At 38.6% G+C, this 19,932-nt stretch overlaps 1 protein-coding gene across 1 annotated transcript in view; it reads left to right on the top strand.

The window, feature by feature from the left end:
- Window positions 1-19,932, top strand: part of GOSR1 (golgi SNAP receptor complex member 1) — a gene marked incomplete at its 5' end in the record, with an annotated part of 31,978 nt that overhangs the window by 3,172 nt on the left and 8,874 nt on the right. The window contains 3 exons of the mRNA XM_009328663.1: window positions 1,025-1,116; window positions 1,306-1,380; window positions 16,801-16,830. Of these exons, the coding sequence (XP_009326938.1) occupies window positions 1,025-1,116; window positions 1,306-1,380; window positions 16,801-16,830 (197 nt within the window). The remainder of the gene's footprint in view (window positions 1-1,024; window positions 1,117-1,305; window positions 1,381-16,800; window positions 16,831-19,932) is intronic.

The raw sequence follows: 19,932 nt of genomic DNA, 5'->3' as shown, positions 1-19,932 counted from the left end.
TGGAAGTGTTCAAGGCCAGGCTGGATGGGGCTTTGAGCGACCTGTGGTAGTGGAAGGTGTCCCTGCCTGGGGGGTTGGAACTAGGTGATCTTTAAGGTCCCTTCCAGCCCAAACCATTCCATGATTCTATGATCTTGTCTGTGTCGTCTGTCACATAGCAATAGGAGAGGGAATGTCACAGTTAAGAGAATATGGTTGTAAAACCATCTAAACTGCTAAAGGGAGTTGAAGGAAATGTGATGGCTAAAGCCACTAATTAATGTTATAAATCAACCATGTTTCAAACTGGTGATGTTTTCATGGCATAGCAATGTTAAAAATGCATGTTTTATTTGGCTGGTCACGTACAGTTAGATTTCTGTTTTGTATCTGTGCAATACACAATGTAAAAAGCACAGTGTTTTGTAAAAGCCATAGCATTTATATGAAAAATAGTGCTGAATGTTTACAGTGGTTTTGGTGGACGCCAGTTGCCAGTTAAATTGGTTTTTGAGAAGTATTAGCTGCCTAAAATGTTTTCAAATGTAAAATCGCAACTTGAACATTAAAAAAAAAAAATAGTCTTCACTGTTCAGAAAAGACTTTTTTTTCCATCTGGTGTAACTTAAAATAAACGCAATAACATCTTCACTACATCAAATAAGTAGGTTTAACTAGGGCTTCTGGTTCAACCAATAATGGGAAATTCCAACACAAAATGATAATTCATCAGAAAGGTGAAGATATATGAAATCGGGAGAAGGAATTACAGTGGATTTCCCTCTATGGCCTTAGCTGTAGCTATCAAAAGTTAGGCTCCCTACTTAACCAAAAAGTTAACACTCACTACTGTAAGAGCAGCGAGTTTTAAAAATACTTTGCATTAACTGCCAAGCATTTTTGATGTTAATTTCATAAGTTGTTCTTGCACTTTGTATTAGAGAACAGCTAACATTTTAAAAGATGGTTGGATCTTACTTGAGTATTATTGTGTTGTTAAATTGATTCTCACGATCCTAATTTTGGAATAATTGTTTTATTACAGGATTATACACACGAATTCCACAAAACCAAAGCGAACTTTTTGGCAATACGAGAAAGGGAGAATCTGTTGGGATCAGTACGAAAAGATATCGAGTAAGTTGTATTGTTTGTTATAGCAATGGTATGGGACTGTCCTTGGAGAAGGTGGAAACCCTCCTGTAGGAGAATACTTGGCATAGCTTATTTGTCCGTGCTCTGAATAAAGCAAAAAATGTTACTTGAATTTACAACTCTTATTGAGGTTGTGATAAAATTCTTTTTTGTTTTGTTGTTGGGTTTTAGATCATATAAAAGTGGGTCTGGCGTGAATAACAGAAGAACAGAACTATTCCTGAAGGAACACGAACACCTTCGAAAGTAGGTGTTATTTCTTATTTCCTTAGGCACCTAGGAGGTGCCTGGCTTTTCTGGGGGATGAAAGATTCTTAATTTCAAGTATGCATGAAAGCTTTGTCCATTTGTAGATATATATGTCCACAATGAATGCCTTGCATTATGTATTCTGTGACAGTGCTGCTACTTATGCAGCTGGATGAACATTTATTGCTTATGCTGACTGCGAAGTGCATATAGGAGGTAGTAGTCATGGTAGCTTTCAGTGATTTCAACTTTAGGATCTCGTCAACGCTAAGTGACATCTGTATGTTGTCTTCAGTGGGCTTTGGCAAGTCACTTGTGACTCAGTCTTCATGCTTGGCGTCCTCTCTTAAGGAAGTAGATGCCTTTCTAGTATACTAACTGGGATAAAGGTTAGAAAACAAAATGGAAAGTCCCAGTGATTTAGCTGTGTTTCCCTTTCTTCTTCTTTATTTGTCAGAGTCAGAGAAGAACCTTTTTTTCCTTTTGTCTCTACTGAATGTGTACAAAAGGTGATGGAAGAGACTGATTCGAAAATTACCTGTGCACTTCAAATATTTGCAAATTGACTCTAGTTTATTGGCCAAGATAACAAGCAAAATAGAAAGCACTTTCTTTTTATTCTTGTTGCAGAGAGGGCACTAGATTATGAGTAGCTCCTCTGTGTGTTCCCCATTCAGCAAAAGCAGCAGCACACCCCAATATAAGAGCGCTGGAAGGTTTGTGTTTTCTAGGTAGTTGAGAAGTAGCACTGATCTTCATGCCTCTGTGTTCTTGACTGTAGTCATGCTAAACCTCAGTCTTACACAAGAGGGCAGGCTTTCATCTGAAAAAATAAAAAAATAAAAAAATTACCTGTGGCTTTCTCAAATGTGCTTTCTCAAAGATAACTTAAACTTCTGGCCAGAGCTGCACAAAAAGCTTTTACAGGAAATTAAACCCAAATTTGTCGATTGTGGCTTACCACCACTTCATCCTCAATTTTCTTTAATATCTTTAAAACTTAGAAATTAATTGATTTAAAGCTTGAATTATGACTTTTGTTACATTGAATTTACTATTAAACATGCATGATCAGGAAACGTAAAGTTTCCAGGAAAAAAAAGCAATCTTAATATTTTGGAGGTGAACGTTACCTGAAATGTACTTTGAAGAATCAATGTCAGTTGATCTGAGTAAACCTGATTCTTTCTAGATGTTGTGTTTGGGGTTTTTGTTTTGCTTTGTTTTTTTATTGGAGGGGTGGTAAACACTCTTATACATTTGGCATTTTGTTAAAGAAGGCTACAAATAAAATATTTCTGGAGTTGTAAAATATACTTCTAAGAAACTGACATTGCTCTGAGTGCACTATTTTGAAAAGTTTGAAACAATGAAGATTATTTGAAAATGTCAAGACTTCAGAAAAACCCCACGACCCTGAGAAAAAGAAAACAAGAAATAAGTGCGAGCTGGGGATCTTTAGGAAACGGGCAAAACTAATAATGGAATACTACTGCAAGGTGGAGATAACTGTAAGGTGTGTGAAGAAATCTGGTGGAGAAGCAGAAGACAACCTTGGCAAGAAATCAAAGCTTGCAAGACATTCAAAACTTTTGAATTAAGAATCAGTAAGCTCAGAAAGAGATACTGGCAGAGGAAATTATTAAACATATTTGTCTTCAGAGAAAGCAGTTAATGAGCTATTAATGCCAAAAAGCTGTGAAAACTAGCAAAAGGTCCCAAGAAATCACCAGGAGCTTGCAGATGACACCAAACATGCTCCTAGGATAAGCTGACAAGCTTTGTGTGAGTCTTGATGCTGAATATTTGCAGTGCAGTAAATCATGGTGCTAGACTAATTGGTAGAACTACATGATAAATATATATACATTGTCACAAAGACACAACAATAAAAATGCAAATGTATTTTTAGTGAAGTTGTGAAACCTATTACACAAGCTTGAAAAATGGAGATGGGAACATAAACTTTGCAAGTGTATTATTATATGCTACAAGGTATATGAATTATATGAAATAATGCCACAGGAATTGTATTGAATATTGGAGCATTCACTTGGTCTTGACCTGCTTAATTTATGATATTAAGTACTTTAACCTATTACATATTTATTCCATGATCTGATAATGGAGAACGTATGAGCTATTACCCCGCTGCAGAATACCAGACTCGTCTGTCAGCCTTTTTCTTTATGCGCTACCGTGCGAGACAGGAGAAGCAGAAACTTGAGTTTGCTCTTGGCGGTGTTTTCCGTGAATGCTCTTTAAAAAGCATGCTGGCAGCCCTAGGCGGTATTGTTTGTGGTGGTATCTCACATGGGAGTAAGAGGAGGAGAGCCAGAAAGCTCTTCTCTGGGAGAGACTTTGGAGAGAAGCTGGACCTCTGCTTTTTGCTCAAATCTGGCTTTTTATTTTTCTGTCACATTTTGAACATCATCTCTTCTGGAAGGACTAAGAATGAAGGAGAATCTGTTTGTCTTAATTTTACATATGTAGGTAATAGTAAAAAAGGAGGGGAAATGAAAAAATCTGTGAGTCCAAAGTTTTGACGAATAAAAGGATCCAATGTATATTAAGCACCAAGGGAATTACAACAGCTGAAGCGCTGTGCAAACCCTTGCTATGCCTGTAATACATAAAACTGCTATCCATTAGGCCGTGAGGATCGTGCATCCATTTGGATTCGCTTTCCCTGGGTGGGGCTGGCTGCTGTGTCAGCGCTGCTGGCACGAGGGTGTTGTGCACTTTCACGTTAGGATCACGGAGCTGCCGGGGCAGCCCTCGGGCCGGGGGCGTGCGGGGCTCTGCGCTGCCGCACCCCGGTTCTGGGAGGGTTAGAGAAAGCGTACCGCGGTGTTCCCTCTTTGACTGAAAGCTTCACTGCGGGTTCAATTCATTTTATAAATCGGCTGATTTTGAGTTTTATTGGGAAAGGAGATTTGTCTAGAAATGTTATTGACTGTAGGTGGGAGGCATAAAGTTTCTAAGTCTCTCAGTTTGCTACTTAATTCCTATACAGATGATTTAAGGATAGTTTCACCTACCTCTGGAAAGAAAAACAATAATGCCTAAATTTCTTAATAAAAATTTTAGCACCTGTTAATTAAAATGAGGCTGGAAGACAGGTCTTGTTGAATATTGATGCCCTGTTAATATTTTTACCTAATACCTCAGATCTTTTGGCATGTCAGATGCTTAAAGAAATACCAAATCTGCCGTGGTCATGTTTGCAGTTGATTCTTGAATGCTTGTTTTCTCGGGTCTATGCCATTCAGTAAAGGGGTTTGTCTCATCTTTTCTGTTTGTATGCTTTTGGCCAGGGAGGTAAACAAGTCATCCTTTTCCTTCTAATACTGTTTTCCATCTAAAGAAAACAATTTTGCTGAATAGATCTAGCTTAGCATTTTAAAAACTGCTCTGAAATGTGCTGCCTCAGAGGAAAGAGTCCTGTCAACTTAGCGTTTGCCCTGAGAAATTCTGCAGTTATTGATGAGTTATAGTCTCAGTCAGCAAAGAAGGGACTAACGTGTTTGATTAAATTTGCACGTGAGTGAAAATTTCCCTTGTGTTAGTACTTGCGTTGTATGTGAATGATATCATATCAAGTGACACTGATGAATTTGTGTAAAAATTGATGAAGGCTTCCAAGGCTTAGATAGAAATTGCGGATTTTATTACCTGTGATGAATTCCTTGTAAAACTAGACCACTTAGTGGTCGCCAGCATTTGCTGTAGTAGATTTGTTCTGTCATTGTAGGGCCACTGTATGACTATTGCTTTATTATTCAGCTCCAGTGCTCAAAAGTTAGACATTTGTCCTTTTCCAAAAGAAGTGGCTGGTGGTGAAGCAGGTGCCTGTGCTGCTGCAGATTATCATGAGCTGTGTTTTTAGTTGTTCTCAGATGACTATATGTTTCTGGTGAGTGTTGCTATGCAGGCTATCAGTCTATCCAGTCAAAAAATTTTCAGCTTAGATGGAGTATCAGGTGTAAGTGCTGCAGGTAGATGAGATGAACCTGCTCAAAGTGTTCAGGCTAGCCAAGGATGTAAACACCCCTGTGTGTCTTAAAATGTTTAGCACTGGGAACAGAGAGGGTAGGGGTGCCAGAGTAGGTGGGTGAGAAACTTTGAAGGAGAAAAGGAGGAGAGCAAACAAATCGAAGAGGGATGTGCTCTGCATGTGAAAGAGAAAAGAGGAGTAAGAGAAGTGAGCAGAAGAAATAACGGGAATCTGCAGCAGTTGCGTAATGGTGCTATTAATAATACATACCTGATTCATGGAGATGATTAGGATAAATGAATGTTCGTGCAGTACTTCATATATGTGAAGTACTCTGAAGTACTAAATATTGTTATTACTATTATTGCATTTCATTTTTCAGCGGAACTATTTCAAATTTCCTGTTGTTGCTTGGGCAGAACTGGCCACATTCAGTAGAGAATAATCACCGGGAAACTGCTTTCAAACTTTGTTCATGATACAGATTACGAACAGGTTTTAATAGAGGGAGTGACTTGTTGACCGTTTTTCTTCTAAATATTGCTGTTGCTTATAAATTTTCACTTCAGTACTGATTTGCACGGAGAAGTCAGCTTAATGAGGTGCTGAGACACCTTACAGGGTTTTTGGTTACAGGTGCATTGATCTCTTGGGGGAAAAAGCTACCAGTTTTCTACCTTAATTTAATTTCCTTTCCTTTGTTATCCCTGTTCTCTGCTCCGCACGCCCTGATTTCCATTCACTGTGCTGTTGCTGCTCGGGTTCCCGTGGATTTCAGTGGACCCTCAGTATTGGATTAAAACCAGAAAACTGCTGTCATCTCCCCTTCCATCCCCTCCCTCGCCTCCAATTGCAGGGGGAAGACACACAGACGCCTGGGCAGTAACTGCTCCGGCTGACACATGGTTCTCCACTGCATCTCCTTCATCTTCTCTTGGAAAGAAAGAGTCTGTAAGAAAAACAGCTAAATCACCAATTCCATTTTCCTTCCCAAGGTGGTTGGGGAAGCAGCAGGGAGGGAGGAGTGTGATGAGCCTCTTCCCTGGGCGCCTGCTGGCTGCCTGCACTGCAGCCTCAGAACTGCTGAGCTCCACTTTAGTCAGGCCCAGTAAGGGTTGGTTGGGTTTTTTTTAATTGCAAAGCTTGCCTCTAAATTAAACTTACTTTTTGTTCATGTCAAAGCAGAATGTGGTGTTCTTGTCGCTCCACTCTCTGAATTTTAATACAGATTTTAACTGAAGCGGCACTTGATAATGATAATTTTCTTTGCTTTATAGCAGTTATGAAAAAACAAAACAGATCTGCTATGAAAGGACAATACCTGCTATCCATGGCCTCGCTTTGGACTGTTTGTCAAAAAGCACCGAATATGGTGTAATTTGGCTGCAGACTTGCCATGCAGTAGTGATGGAAGGCTGCAGCACTTTGTCTACTGAGCTGGAAGATGCAGTGCGAGGAGAGACTGAGGAATCTGGGTTAAAATGTTTCTCTGCTGGCCATTAATTGCAAGAGCTCTGGCAATGGTCTGTCGCTGTTTTCCCAAATGCAGTTACATACCGTTGACTTGTTTTCTTTGTTTGTGGAATAAGGAAGTTTAGGAAACTATTGCATTAGAAGTGCATGCTAGTGCCTCAGCTAGCCAGTCGGGAGGACTGCGGTAATTACCTGACTGACTGACTTACCATTGAATACCCTTAATACGGACTTTTTGGGTAGGGCTATAAGGTCTGTCTGAGCGGCGGCACAAATAAAATGGTTTTCAAGGAAGGGATTTGAACAAAGGAGGATTTTTGGTATTGCAAAAGCTTACTTAAAGACACACAATGACTTGTACTGTAATCCTGTTTCAAAATAGATTCTGGTTTTTTTTTCTTTCTGCTCTGTCTCCTATTGCTGCAGAGTTTTCTCAATTGCAGTTATGCATCAGTGATTCCTTCCTTTAGCCTTATGTATGGAACTGAATGGGTTTTATCTCCAAGCCTGCTGGCAGAACCTCTGTCTCTTGAAGATTCGTGGCAGAATGACACAAGGCCACTTCGTAAGTGGCTGGATTGGCTTCCCCTGTAACAGTCCCAGACTGAATACGAGACTTGGGCATATCATATACTTATCTACACCACCAGACTGAGCACAACTTATCCGTTTCCTTATTTTGATAGTAAATACTCCTCAATGAGGGAGATGGTTCATGTCTTCTGGAAAAAAGAAACTTCACTGCTTGTTATGTGACTAATTATGTGACTGTATGAGCAAGTTATTGAAGTAGTTTAATGAGAATTTGGGGAGGTTCAAAGCTTGCAGGCAATGAGGGAAGATGCTCTCTTGGGTATCATTATTATTTATAAATAACTTAATAAAAGAATGTGAAAATCAGCCAAGCACTTCAGGATTTAAAAGAGGTTTTCCCTCTAAAAATAGCTTGAGCTTCATTAGTGTAAAATCAACTAGTGCTTTTCATCTTACTGTGCTGTATTCAGGACTTAAAAAACCAAACCTACCCCAAGACACTAAACCAAAGATTATATTCTTCTCACTAGGTTTATTTGCATGCTTTCCTTATAGTTGGGTTGCTTAAAAAAATTACTGTAATCAATAATTTATCTGACATTGATGACTGCTGTGATACTTTTATACTTCAATATGTCTAAAATGAATGATATTTGAAGAAAGAGGGGAAAAAAACCACCCCAAAACCCAGCAAACCCACTACACACATGCACAAAACCCAGTTTGGGGACTTCCCTTGTAACTTCCACTACAAAATTGGATTATCCAGGTGACAAAGGATGCAGTCACCCAGGTGTTAGCAGTAAGAACCTCAAACTCATTGTTTGATTTTCATCTGTATAAAATGTGAAGGCTTATGCACGAACTTCCATGTACCCCCAGGAAAGAGGCTACAGAAACTATCCTAGGTCTTTTTGAATGCCTGCAGAAACTAAAGAACAAACCCTCATAACATGGTGTGAAAGATTACCCGAATATATCACGGAAGAAGGGTCGTTGGGACTAAAACTCTGCTGTGGTTCTCGGTTCTGGGCTTTACCTTAGAAACACCACCATGCCCTTGATTTGGGGAGAGGGAGGGATATAAAACCACACTTCAAACTTCAGAGCTCTGTGTTTGCTTCTGAAGTTTCTTGCTCATTTCAGAAATAAACAAGTCAGTGATGCATGTATTATTTGTTTTTAGCTTTCCTTTCAACATTGTTTCTTAACTAGGACAGCTTCCCCCCTCACCCAGGTCTGTATTGAAATTAGGACTTTGACAAGTACTGAAATCCTTCTTACATGGGTTGGTTCTGAAGAGTAGGTGCATCTTTTGAACAGAATCAACAATTGTGGAGTTTCATAGAATTTCTCTCGTGGAATTTGAGCATCGCTGATTATTCTAATGCGACATGTCAATTTTTTATCAGCGTGGCTGTGTACTTCCTTCTTCTTTAACGCCAGAAATGTTTGCTCATTATTTGCTGTGGGAACCTCCAGTAAAAACAAGCTGCTGAATTTCATTTGATGTTAAATAGTGATTATTTCAATTTTTCTCAAATACAGAGTGTACCTCTGGAAAGTTATCATATTACTGTGTAAATGTCATTCTTGAGTTTGTTTAATTTGAACCTCTGTACTAATGCATCAGAATGAGGATCTCGTCATTCTTGGCTGCTGTGTGGTAGGCAATGCAGGTATCTTGGTGTGTTGCTTTACCAGTGGCTTGATAAAAGGCATTAAATCCCATCTGCTGAGGATACTTTCTATGAAATCCATGCTGGTAAGCAGAACTAGACCCAAATTCCCACTAAAGCATGCTTATTTTAGCCTGGTAATACAATTTTGCTTACAACCTTTCAAGGACCTTAGTTTTGTTGTCAAGTGAAAGATGCGGAGTGCTTTCCTCTCTCTTGAGAGACTTATTTCGATTGAGTATAGTCACACTTCTGGAAGAATGCATCTTGTTCGGTCTTAGATAAAAAGACAAGCCTAAGAACACAGTGAAATTGGGTCAGAAGAAAAATGCTGAGATCTTCACCCATTAATGAATTGTGTCCTGAATTTGGATGGTAGATGGTTTAAATGTAGTGTGCGCTTTAAATTTTGAACCACAGGTGTTCATTATATTGTGTAGTTAACTGTGCAGTTTTAAGAATAATTTTCTGAAACTTAAAAACAGGCAGGTAGATAGTTGTGACATTAGGTACTTCAGCCAAGTCCTGGATGAAAGCCATATAGCTTTCTACATCTACCAAACAAACTCTCAAAACCACAGCAGGTGAAAATGCAGTTAGGAAGCAGAATACATTTCTATTAATGTGTGTTTTAGGGTTTCGTACTCAATTAAAATTGGGTTGTCATCCTAGGGATATAACTCTCACTTCATTTCTGCGTTAGCTTCTCTGGAAATGAAAAAGGTATTAATTAGGAAGTTGTTGATATGATGGGACTCTTCTGGAAGACGTTCCCCTTTGTGTGCTCGCACCTTAGGGTGTGAGTAGTAGAACAGTTTTTTTAGTTTTGTCTAGCTTTAGTCAAAAACCACTGTGCTAGAAAAGTGGCACAATCTTTTTTGTTACAGTACAGATTCTAAACAGTTCGTGTTTCTTCAAAGTTGTGCATCTATCTTGTCTGTGTGTGCCCAACAAATCGGTAATGACAGGTTATCTTGGTAGAGCTCATTTTTTGTCAGATCAGTGTTGGATATCGGAGGCTGTGTGGCTTGGTTTTGAGGGTTTTTCCCTTTAGTTAAAGGTATAATCTAAATTGTATGTTTTAAACCAGAGCAAATAATGAAAACAGCACTCCCACTGAATGCTAGTTCTGCATGCAGCGTGTAAAATTTGAGGAAATGCCGATATAGTCCATTAGTAACTTACTGGAATTGTTCTGACAGTTGTGGTTAGTGATAATGACTTACAGTAAGGCCTGCCCTTCTCAGTTCATTTAACTTTGTTCCTATGGGTAATATGGAGCAATTATATGGGAGGGTCAATCTATCCAGGAACTTTCACAACCATGAATAGAGAGCCTCTAGAAACCTCATTATGTGGCTGTTGGTGCCATCCTGACATTGGTTTTATGCTTACTAATAGGCAACCAGCTGCTGCACTTCATTTAGACGATAGGAGCTGTTTTCATTTTAAGTTTTTAACTGCGTTCTTTGGGTAAGCTATATACTGCAGATTATTGAGAAGGCTCTTATTTCCTTATAGATTAGCTTTAAAGGAAGAAGTATTGCTGTTGCTCACCCTCTTGGGACTCTCAAACGTCAGGCACTCTCCCCAGCAGTCTATGTGCCAAAGAGCTTTCTTGGCTAACTCCTCTTTTTGCAGAAACATTTCTTTCACTCTGATAATTCCCAGACAAGTCCATGGAGTTCAGCGGAGGTGCAGACTGTACCCTTTGGAAATCCAGGAGAAACAACCTGTTGGTGTCTCGGAGCTGTGAAGGTGGATCCCTGGGTTCAGGAATCTCCGCCTATTTCCTTGTATCCATTGAATTGTTCTTTAAACTGAGTTAGAACAACTAATCTTTTGATTGGTTATGGTGCATATGTAGATGTGTTTACAGATGTTAGACAGCTGTAAAGAAAAGCCTTATGTTAGCTTATCTTAAGTCCAAATTGTTGGAATTGATAAGCGGTTGAGATATTTACTTAGTGATGTAGCTAGGAGTCCAATTTTTAGTGAATTTTGTGTCGTAGGATTGCAGGTTGGAGGGAGTAAGTTTCACCACCACCAGTTTATTTTCCTGGAAATCCTTTGGCAGATTCTTCCCTACGGTGAAAAGCATGCCTCTTGCATGTTGGGTTTTGTTTTTTTTCTCACATACAAGGTACACGTGAACCATCTGGAAAGAAATTCAACACTGAATAATGTTGGTTAACTCCTGCCTAGAGCAATGGATTATGTTCTAGGGCCTTTCATTCTAGATTGAAGAAATTGCTTGCACTGATTAAAAACAATGTGATGTTGTGCTATTGTGCTTTTTTTTTTCCAACTTTGCAACTATTCCTCGTTCTTACTGAAAGTGATTACTGAGTGTCAGACTCCCCAGAACAATGCTCTGCAGAAATAAGCTTACTTACGCGTTTAGAGTTTGTAGGTGTGATGTTGTTAACGTACTGTTCCTTTGGAGCAAATCTATACGTTGACTTAATGTTCATGTTTGTGCTGGTTTTTATGTTTGATTGTTGTAGGCTCTTAATTTTGTCTACTGCAACAGAAAGCATGAAAATGTCATATCTCCTTAGCATCCAGATTTATGCTTTAATTAATGTATAAAGGGAACCCACAAAAGATAGCAGTTTGCGTTGGTAATTGAACCTTTCTCTGCTTTCAGAATGGTTTCTGTGGACAAACTGTTCATCCCTGAAAATGCCCATTTTACCTCACGTCTTTGTTTTTGGCCAGCTAGCTCTTCTCGTGCTGGAAATGTAAGATGTATGCTTTGTAGTCAAGTAAATTCCTTTTCCTCCCTGTGCTGTTGCATGCTGTGCATTCATAGCAGGTGCTACTTCTGCTCTTCCATAAAAACACAGGAGCGAATTTTGTGTTGTCTACACAGTCCTCTATTAATTTTTTTTTTCTCTCTGGGTGTACCCTAGGTACCATACCCTAGGTATGTTGGTCTTGCCGTGCTATTGTGTTGGGTCTCAGTCAATGAGTAGGCTTCTACACCAATTTTTCTCTTCATTAGCAACTGTGGGAGACTGTCCAAACTAGCGAAGCAGCTCCAGTGCAATTCACTCTTTCTTTGACGCTGAATTGAATTAAGCATGAGACGAGTCTTCTACAATCTGGAATATCTTGTTTGTTATCACAGGAGAAAAATGTGTTCTGCTTTACGTTTTTCTAGTTAAGTTTTTAAAGAGCTTAATGGTCTTCAGAATTTTTTTAGATGATGAGTTATCTTGATGGCAAGCAGAAAAAATGAGTTGGAGCTGGTTTTTTCTGCTTGTGTGCACAATGTTTCTTTCACTTGTGAGTTAGGAATGATTATTATGATGGAAGTAACTGACTGTATAAATCTGATTTGCTTCATCATAATCTGTCTATTTGTATTAGAATATCAAGTATGTTTTGCAATATTTGCATTCCTGGAAGTTCCACGCTGCCTGGTGATCCAGGACTGTGAAAATACGAAAGATTTAGCGCAGGCAGTTTGAGAGAGTTGAGTCTAGTGATTAATCTTGCAGTTAGAGAAAGAACAAAGTATTATTTCTGTAATTATTCTTTATGAAAGTAAGAAAATAGTTATCAAGTGCTATATTAGTTTATTCTACAGGGGTTTTCTGTAATCCTTTTAAATTATTCTTTGTGATAATATTGCCCTTAATTTTATCTGGAGGGTTTAAAGTGCGTTGTGAAATGAGTTGTGTGCAGATAAGTCTTACTGTTGAATCTCTCTTCTCTAACAAGTGCTTGTATTGCGTATCTAGCTAGTAAGAGCACAGCAAAATCTATGTATATGTTAGAAGCCCAGTCCTTACCTAAGTAATCATCTATATTACTGAATTTTAACTACCGGCATAGAGATTTGCTTTAAAAAAACGAAGAACCTAAAATGCTTTCTTTAGTTGTAAAAGCTTGATGCGATGGGCAGGCTTCTTTCCTATCCTAGAGGCATATTTCACGTAACTTTTCTTTTGGATTAATTTACCTGTCTGCATATTTAAATGACAAACGCCACAATCTTTTCTGAAGACAGCAGTTGCACAGAGACCTGATTATTTCATACGCATGACTGCTACTGTTGGATTTGTGCCATTTATTACAGTAGGTGATTGCCTCAGCATCTTTCAGTGTTTCTTTTGTATAGTATTTTTAAATGGCTTTGTCAAAGTGCTATCTGTCTCGACAGGTGAAAATGCATAGTTTATTGAAACAGATGGCAAATCAGATTAATATTGCCCAGATCCATCGTTTGCTTGCTTGGATGTTCATAAGGTAATGTGTTTGCTTGGAAAGCGGAAGAACAAAGTCAAGAGATTTTTTTTTTCTTTTAAGAGCCTCTACTTGTAGTGTGTTGAATGTGTAAGTTAAGCAAAATTACCTCTTTCAATGTTGTTGTTTTTTATTCTGTCAAAACAGTTGAAATTAACATTATTCATAATTGTGAGAACAACTTCTATTTGTGTAAAACAGGTTATTAATAGTCAGAGCTGCAAACTTCCCTTGGGTCTCTGGGCCCCGTTGTACTTTGTGTTCCTGATCTTCCTTAAATCTGACTTATTTTCTATAGTTATGAACTGTAAAATGATGGAACAACTGCTCGCTTCTGGATATCACTGTAAGTGAATGTTACAGTCTGTATTTGCAAGAACTTTGAAAGACTTTAAGAGATGCTGTAGGAGTGCATGTTACTGCCTTTAGACAAGCCTCTAGCGTCTGCTTAAACTGGACTTTTGCAGGAAGTACTGAACTGAAGTCTGAGGGATTCTGATGCGCAGATTTTTACCATAAAATGTTCCTGCTCACGCTGCCTTTACCAAAATTTCAGTGAATGTCATTGCTGTTTTCTGCTGGAGTTTGTTCACCTGCTGGAGGCTTGCAAGTAGAGCCCTTTTTGGAAATCCTCTCAGGGCCATTAAAAGATGATGCTCCTTGGGGTGGGAAGAACATACTGGAAGTCGTGTTTAGTAAATCTGTATGCTTCCCAGCTATTTATGTACGACTGTAAGAGTTAGTTCAGTCTGCCCTTACCTATATATCAGTCATTCTGAAGAAAATCCATATGCATCTCATCCTTTTAAATAGTTTGGATGACCTCCCCCTAAGTTGAGAAACATTGATCTTGTGACTTCAGAGGCCTGTTAAATGCCTTGTGTTGGCATTTGCATCTAATGTCCATGTTTGTTGGTATTGAGAACTGTTTATTACTGGGTTTATACATTTTTAACTTCTGCCTGTCATAATTTTACAGGTAGCTGCGTTTCCAGGGTTTAATTTTATATGTGTGTGTGTACATACATGCATCTATAAAAAATAATGCAGTATAATATAATTGAATCTGAAGCTTTTAAATACTTTTTGTGTTTACGTCTCTGATTAAGTAATAGAACTGCCTAACTACAGCTTTCTCTAACATAAAAAGCAGTCAGTGTCTCTGCTGCAAATGGGCAAGCCTAATTTTTTGTGCTCTGAAAACCTTGGAGAACATCCTAGTTCACTTAAGGTCTCCGAATGTGTTCAACTTCCCTGTCGTCTTCAGTTCATCAATATGAAAATGCTATAATTTCATCAGTTAAATGGACAAAGAGCTGGTAATGCTGGTGATGATTTTTCCAGGGTAGGGTTTTTTTTATAGGACTGTTCTAGTAATGTTTTGTTCCACAGAAGTCTTGACTTATTTCCAGCTAGGCACCTGATATCTTTTTGTTGTTAATAAATTAAAAAAAAAAAACCAAACAACAACAAAAAAACCTCAAAACTGTTTAAAAATGGTGCATACTTGTGCACCATTCTTGCTTTTCAGACTGTTTTCTGCTGTTTTTGCAGTTTGTTCTTATTATGCACTGCCCCCATAATACACTTGTCTGTTAGAGACTACCTATGTATGAAAGGCACATTCGCAGTTGAATTTTGTATCTTTGAGTATCAGTGACTACAGAAATCTTTAATGCGTCGCTTTTCTGCTTGCCTTGGGGACGTTATCAGATGCTGTGAGACTTGAGACTGCTTACATCACTTTGTGTACATAACTATGGTGTTTTACTTCTCTGTGCCAGCGGTAATAAATACCACACGGTGAATGCAAATGGTTTTATTTGATTAAACCGATGTACTTGCAACTGATGTGAATCTTTGGAGTGTGGCTTTGTTTTGGGAGCAGAAAGAAGTGTTCCAGTTCCAGTGTTTTCAGTGTTCGCTGCCCCAGTTGAGTCCCTCTCAACTTAAAATTGGGCAAAATATTTTTAGTGCTCTGTGTGCTGTCTCCATATTTCAAGCCATGGACTAGACCGAAATAGCAACCTTCATGTTTTCACTCCTCTTCACAGACAAATAAGGACATTCTGTTAGCATCTCCCCCCGCCCCCTCGAGCAGTTTACACACGCGCACGCTGCACAACATGCTCCTGCGCCGTGCCTCCAGCTGGAGGTGTGGGGGGATCTCCAGAATTTCTGTGGGTAGAAGAAAAGTTCCAAATTGGGCAGCTCTGGCTGAGTCAGAGGCAGAACTGTGCTGCGCCGGAGGCTGTTGATACCTTCCCTTTCTGAGGTGGCAAAACACTTGGAACAAGGAGGATGGAAGATGAAGATGGTCGTGCCCTTTCAGTGTCTTTTAATCTTTTTAGTTTGCCAGCCATAAATTCTGCTTTAATACTGGAAGCAATATCCAGCACAACATAAAACTTCTTTCTGTCAGATTGATTTCGTTCTTAAACTGCAAACTAACATTTTTCTTCCGTTACTCTAGAAGAGTTTGCATAAATCTGTGGGGTAAACGGAGCAATTGTAGGGATGCATCATTGTTTCTGCAATACGGGAAGCAGGGATGCAGTCACCTATTCTATGTCAGTGTTACATTTAAGATATTGATTGCTGTAACAAGATATCTTTTTCTGGGATTTCATAATTGGCTGTAAAACAGTGATTAAAAACCTGTCTATAACAAGTTGAGTACAGAAAAAGAGAAATTACTCAAGTCTTCTGAGGATCTTGTTTGTCATCTTAATCTCGCACATCCGTTTTTAAATGAAGTGTTCTCTCTGTGGTGCTGTATTTTAGGCTGTCCTTTTCCCAGCGAGGCTATGTAGAAACTCGATTAATGTGTGGCAGCGAGGGGGAAGGGGCACATGTTATCAAGGGCTTTCTCTTACAGGTGGCGTGTCTTCTTTCCCATAAGCATCACTTAATTCTCATCCAACTGGTATTACTACAGAAAGAGCTTGCCTCTTTAACCACCATAAACCCGTGTTTGGTGAACTAGCTCTGAAGCAGTGTTTTGAGATGTTATTACCTGGAACCAAGCCTCAGCTTTTATTTTTAATTGCTTTTTTTGAGGGGGTGGGCAGGAATGAACAGGATTAAGGAGAAAAAAAAATAGGTACTTCCTTCTCTAATACTCCTTTCCAAACTGTCCTGGGCTCCTGGTACACATCAGGCTCAGTTAACGTTAATTAGCCATGAATCGTGGAAACCATTCCCCTTTTTCTGTTTTCTCAGTATTTTATGTGTTCTGAGCATCTGCTCTTGCATGCAGTTAGGAAATGCTGCTCTAGAGGACACTACGTGCATCTTCTCCAAAGACTCTCATATATACGAAATCTATATAGTAGCAAAAAGTGACTACATCCTGAAATAAGACGTTCTAAGGGCAAATTTGTTAAGGATTATATTATGGAGATCTTTGATTTAATAATCTAAAATAATGCTTAGTGCTTGTTCCTTTTTTAACTTCATTTTTTTTCTTTTGGCTTTCAGCTCAGATCGACTGATAGAAGAAACAATAAGGTAGGAATGAACTTACTAATTTTCATTATTTTCTGTACAATCAGTGTTTACATTGAATTGTGTCCAAAGATATCAGTCATTTTGTTTATACAATAACTGCATTGTTTACAGCTCATAGGCAGTATTACAATGAAATTGTGGTGGTGGGTGGTTTTTTTTTTCCCTATTCAATATTGAAATAATGGTGTTGCTTAAACTTTTTGTTCATTCTAGTTTAGAAAATTTGGGTTACTGTTCAAAGGTGAATAGCCCCTACAAAAACAAATGGAATGATAGAGCAGAGTGAATCTCAGGTTGAGCTGTTGAGGGCTATTCCAGTAGTCAAGCTGTTTCTTCTCATAGTGACACTCTTCTACAACACGATTTTCTGTAATCCTTCAATGTATTCAGCACCCTAGTATGCAGCTGATATAGGTAAGGGCTTTTACCGCAAGGGCTTGAGAGGTTATTGCTGTTGTATAGTTATTTATCTTTTGGTTTTTTACATGGCTCAAATACTTGAGTGATACCTTCTCTAACTGATCTAGAAATTTTAGAACCGTAGCATCATAAATTACTTTTATCATCTGTGCCCTTCCCAATCTTCCATTGAACTCTGGGATTTTGCAAACCAATAATTCAGAGTGCCTGACTTAATGGTTTTAAATTTTAGATTATTGCTTTAAAAAAAAAAAAAGGAAGAAAGCAAGCAAGATATGCTTTCAGATAATGCATGTACTGGCAGAAGTGATCAAGAAGAGTAATTAGAGGTGCAGCAAGGCTCTATGTCCATTAAGGGCTGGCTAGCTTAAGTACATACAGTGGGCTTAGTATAATTAACGTGGTGGAAGAATGTGTTAAACCACATTAATGTGCAGTGATGAACCAGAAGTGGTCAGTACAATAACGTCTGAAAATGTCGGTATAATCTCACCACAGCCTCATAAAGATATTTGCTAAACTTAGCACAGTTATTGCGAATATTTGTTTTACTTTGGGTTCTAGTTCTTTCCTAATTAAAAATCCTCTCCCTTATTGCCATGCTTGTAGCCCTGCTTTTCCGTCTCGTAAAAATGCTCAACGTTTGTTGAATCTCTTATTTGCTGCCACTCCAGTAACTAGAGCATTAAACAGCATATGGTGATTTATTAAGCTTAATATCCTGCAAAATGACTCGTATTTTATCGTTTGAGCTCTTCGTCTAGCCTCTTGATTATGTGTCATCAGGGAGGCTGAGAGTATGTGTGTGTGTGATAAGTGAACCTCCGTGTTAATTCGCCTGTGCAAGGGAACGTAGCCGTGGCAAACTGGAGCTCAGAACAGGGCAGCTACTTGAATATTCACCCAGGTTCCTCCATCGGTTTTGAGCCTGCTCAGAAGCTCCATGGTGTCATCAGGAGGTGTCCTGGTTGGTTTAAAACTGCTTTGAGTTTCATTTGCATGAGCTGCAGTCCTGTGGTTGACTACAAATCAGCTATCTCCACAGTGACAGCTTCTCACACAATAATCCCTACTTCATGGCTTGGTTCAGAGCTCCTTGGTGCTGTTTACTGAAAGCATTCCTTAATAAATGAACTCTGATTTTTAAGAGGCTGGATTTCAGCACTCCTTGTTGTGCCATTTATTATCTGTAGGAAATGAACTTCTTGTTGTAGTTGTTACCAAAAATGTTCTACATTTCTTTTTGTAGCAAAAGTGTTTGTTTTGGTAACGGCATTGAGCAGGAAATATAATTTCATTTATATCATCTTAATTCCATTCCGACACTGTTGAAACCAGGGTGAATTTTTTGTTTTACTCTTTCTTGTTATTCCCAGTAATCACAAGTGTTCAGGTTTGATATGAATTGGTGATAAACCCCGCTGCATTTTAAGTGAATTTACCAGATAGAAATTTACCCAACTTCTGATTATCAATTGCTTTATCTATTGTAAACCAAGTAAAAGAGGGAATTGTGCAGAGGAAGCTGTTTGAATGCAGATTCCTTGAGCGAAGCGAGATGTAATTAGCTTACTCTGGCTACTAATACTGCTCTGTCTTCAAGGTTTACATCTGCTGTAGTTCATTACTCATTATTTGGGTGTAATTCAGGAAGTTGACATCACTTTTTATTTTTTTAGGGGTTGTTATTAAACAGTGAGTCTAAACACTGGAAAGCATTTTTCTGTGCATGCAGAGGCTTTTGTTGACAGGCTGCGTACCGGTGAGCCCATTGCCAGGGACTCTACAGTCAGCACTAATTGTGGAACCCTTGCTCTGACTTTCTGTGGGGAAGAGAACCAAAGGAGCGCAGAGCCTGACTCTTCCTGCGTATGGTTCCTCCAAGGGAGCAAACATAGGTGCAAGAGAATATCTGGGCACCTAAGCTGAAATTACTCAGTAACTAAAGTGATGAGTAGGGCTGTCATTCCAGATGTTTTGTTAGTACTAAACTTTTAATCAATTTTTAAATGAATTACGTGACATGGGTTCTTACTGCAGCATATTTCTTTCCAGAAACGAGTGGGATGTGATACTTTGTACTGCAGTTCTTTTGGAACAGTATTCACTTCTCTTGGCCAGATTTAAATATAAGCATAGATTTTGCTTAATATGTTTGGTGTTCTCGGGTTTTCATTTTCAAACATTATCACTTCTCCAAAATATCAAATGATTTATTTCTTGTTTTCCAACAAATTATATTTTTAGGTTGGCTCAGTTTGAATTTTTTTTTATAGTTTTGCATGTACAGTGTGACAAGTTCTTAGGATTTTATTGTAAAACTGTTTCTGAGGCCTGATTCAGGCTGATTTGTCAGTGTTTAATATATAAACAGATTGGGCTACTCCACTTCCACTCTGAAGCCAGACCAAAACCATAGATTTAATTAAAAAAAAAAAAAAATCGTCTCCTTTATATATTTGGGGCATTTCTTTAGGTAATAGTTAGGATTTAATAAAAGGGAAAAATTCACTTGCGTTGAATCTTGACTTTACAGAATGGAAAGGCATGAATTAGATTTTGAGTCTTGGCTCTTTTCAAAAGAGCCTTGCCAGAGTGTCTAGGCAAAATCACTTGCATTTCTGGGGAAATGTTCTTTTTGTTCTCATCTTAGGCTTCATTAAAAGACACAATAATCTTTAA

This window comes from Pygoscelis adeliae, unplaced genomic scaffold, assembly GCF_000699105.1.
Source record: "Pygoscelis adeliae isolate BGI_AS28 unplaced genomic scaffold, ASM69910v1 Scaffold347, whole genome shotgun sequence".
NCBI classification, from domain to species: domain Eukaryota; kingdom Metazoa; phylum Chordata; class Aves; order Sphenisciformes; family Spheniscidae; genus Pygoscelis; species Pygoscelis adeliae.
Note: the sequence above shows the minus strand (reverse complement) of the source record. Positions and strands in the feature narration are given on the sequence as shown.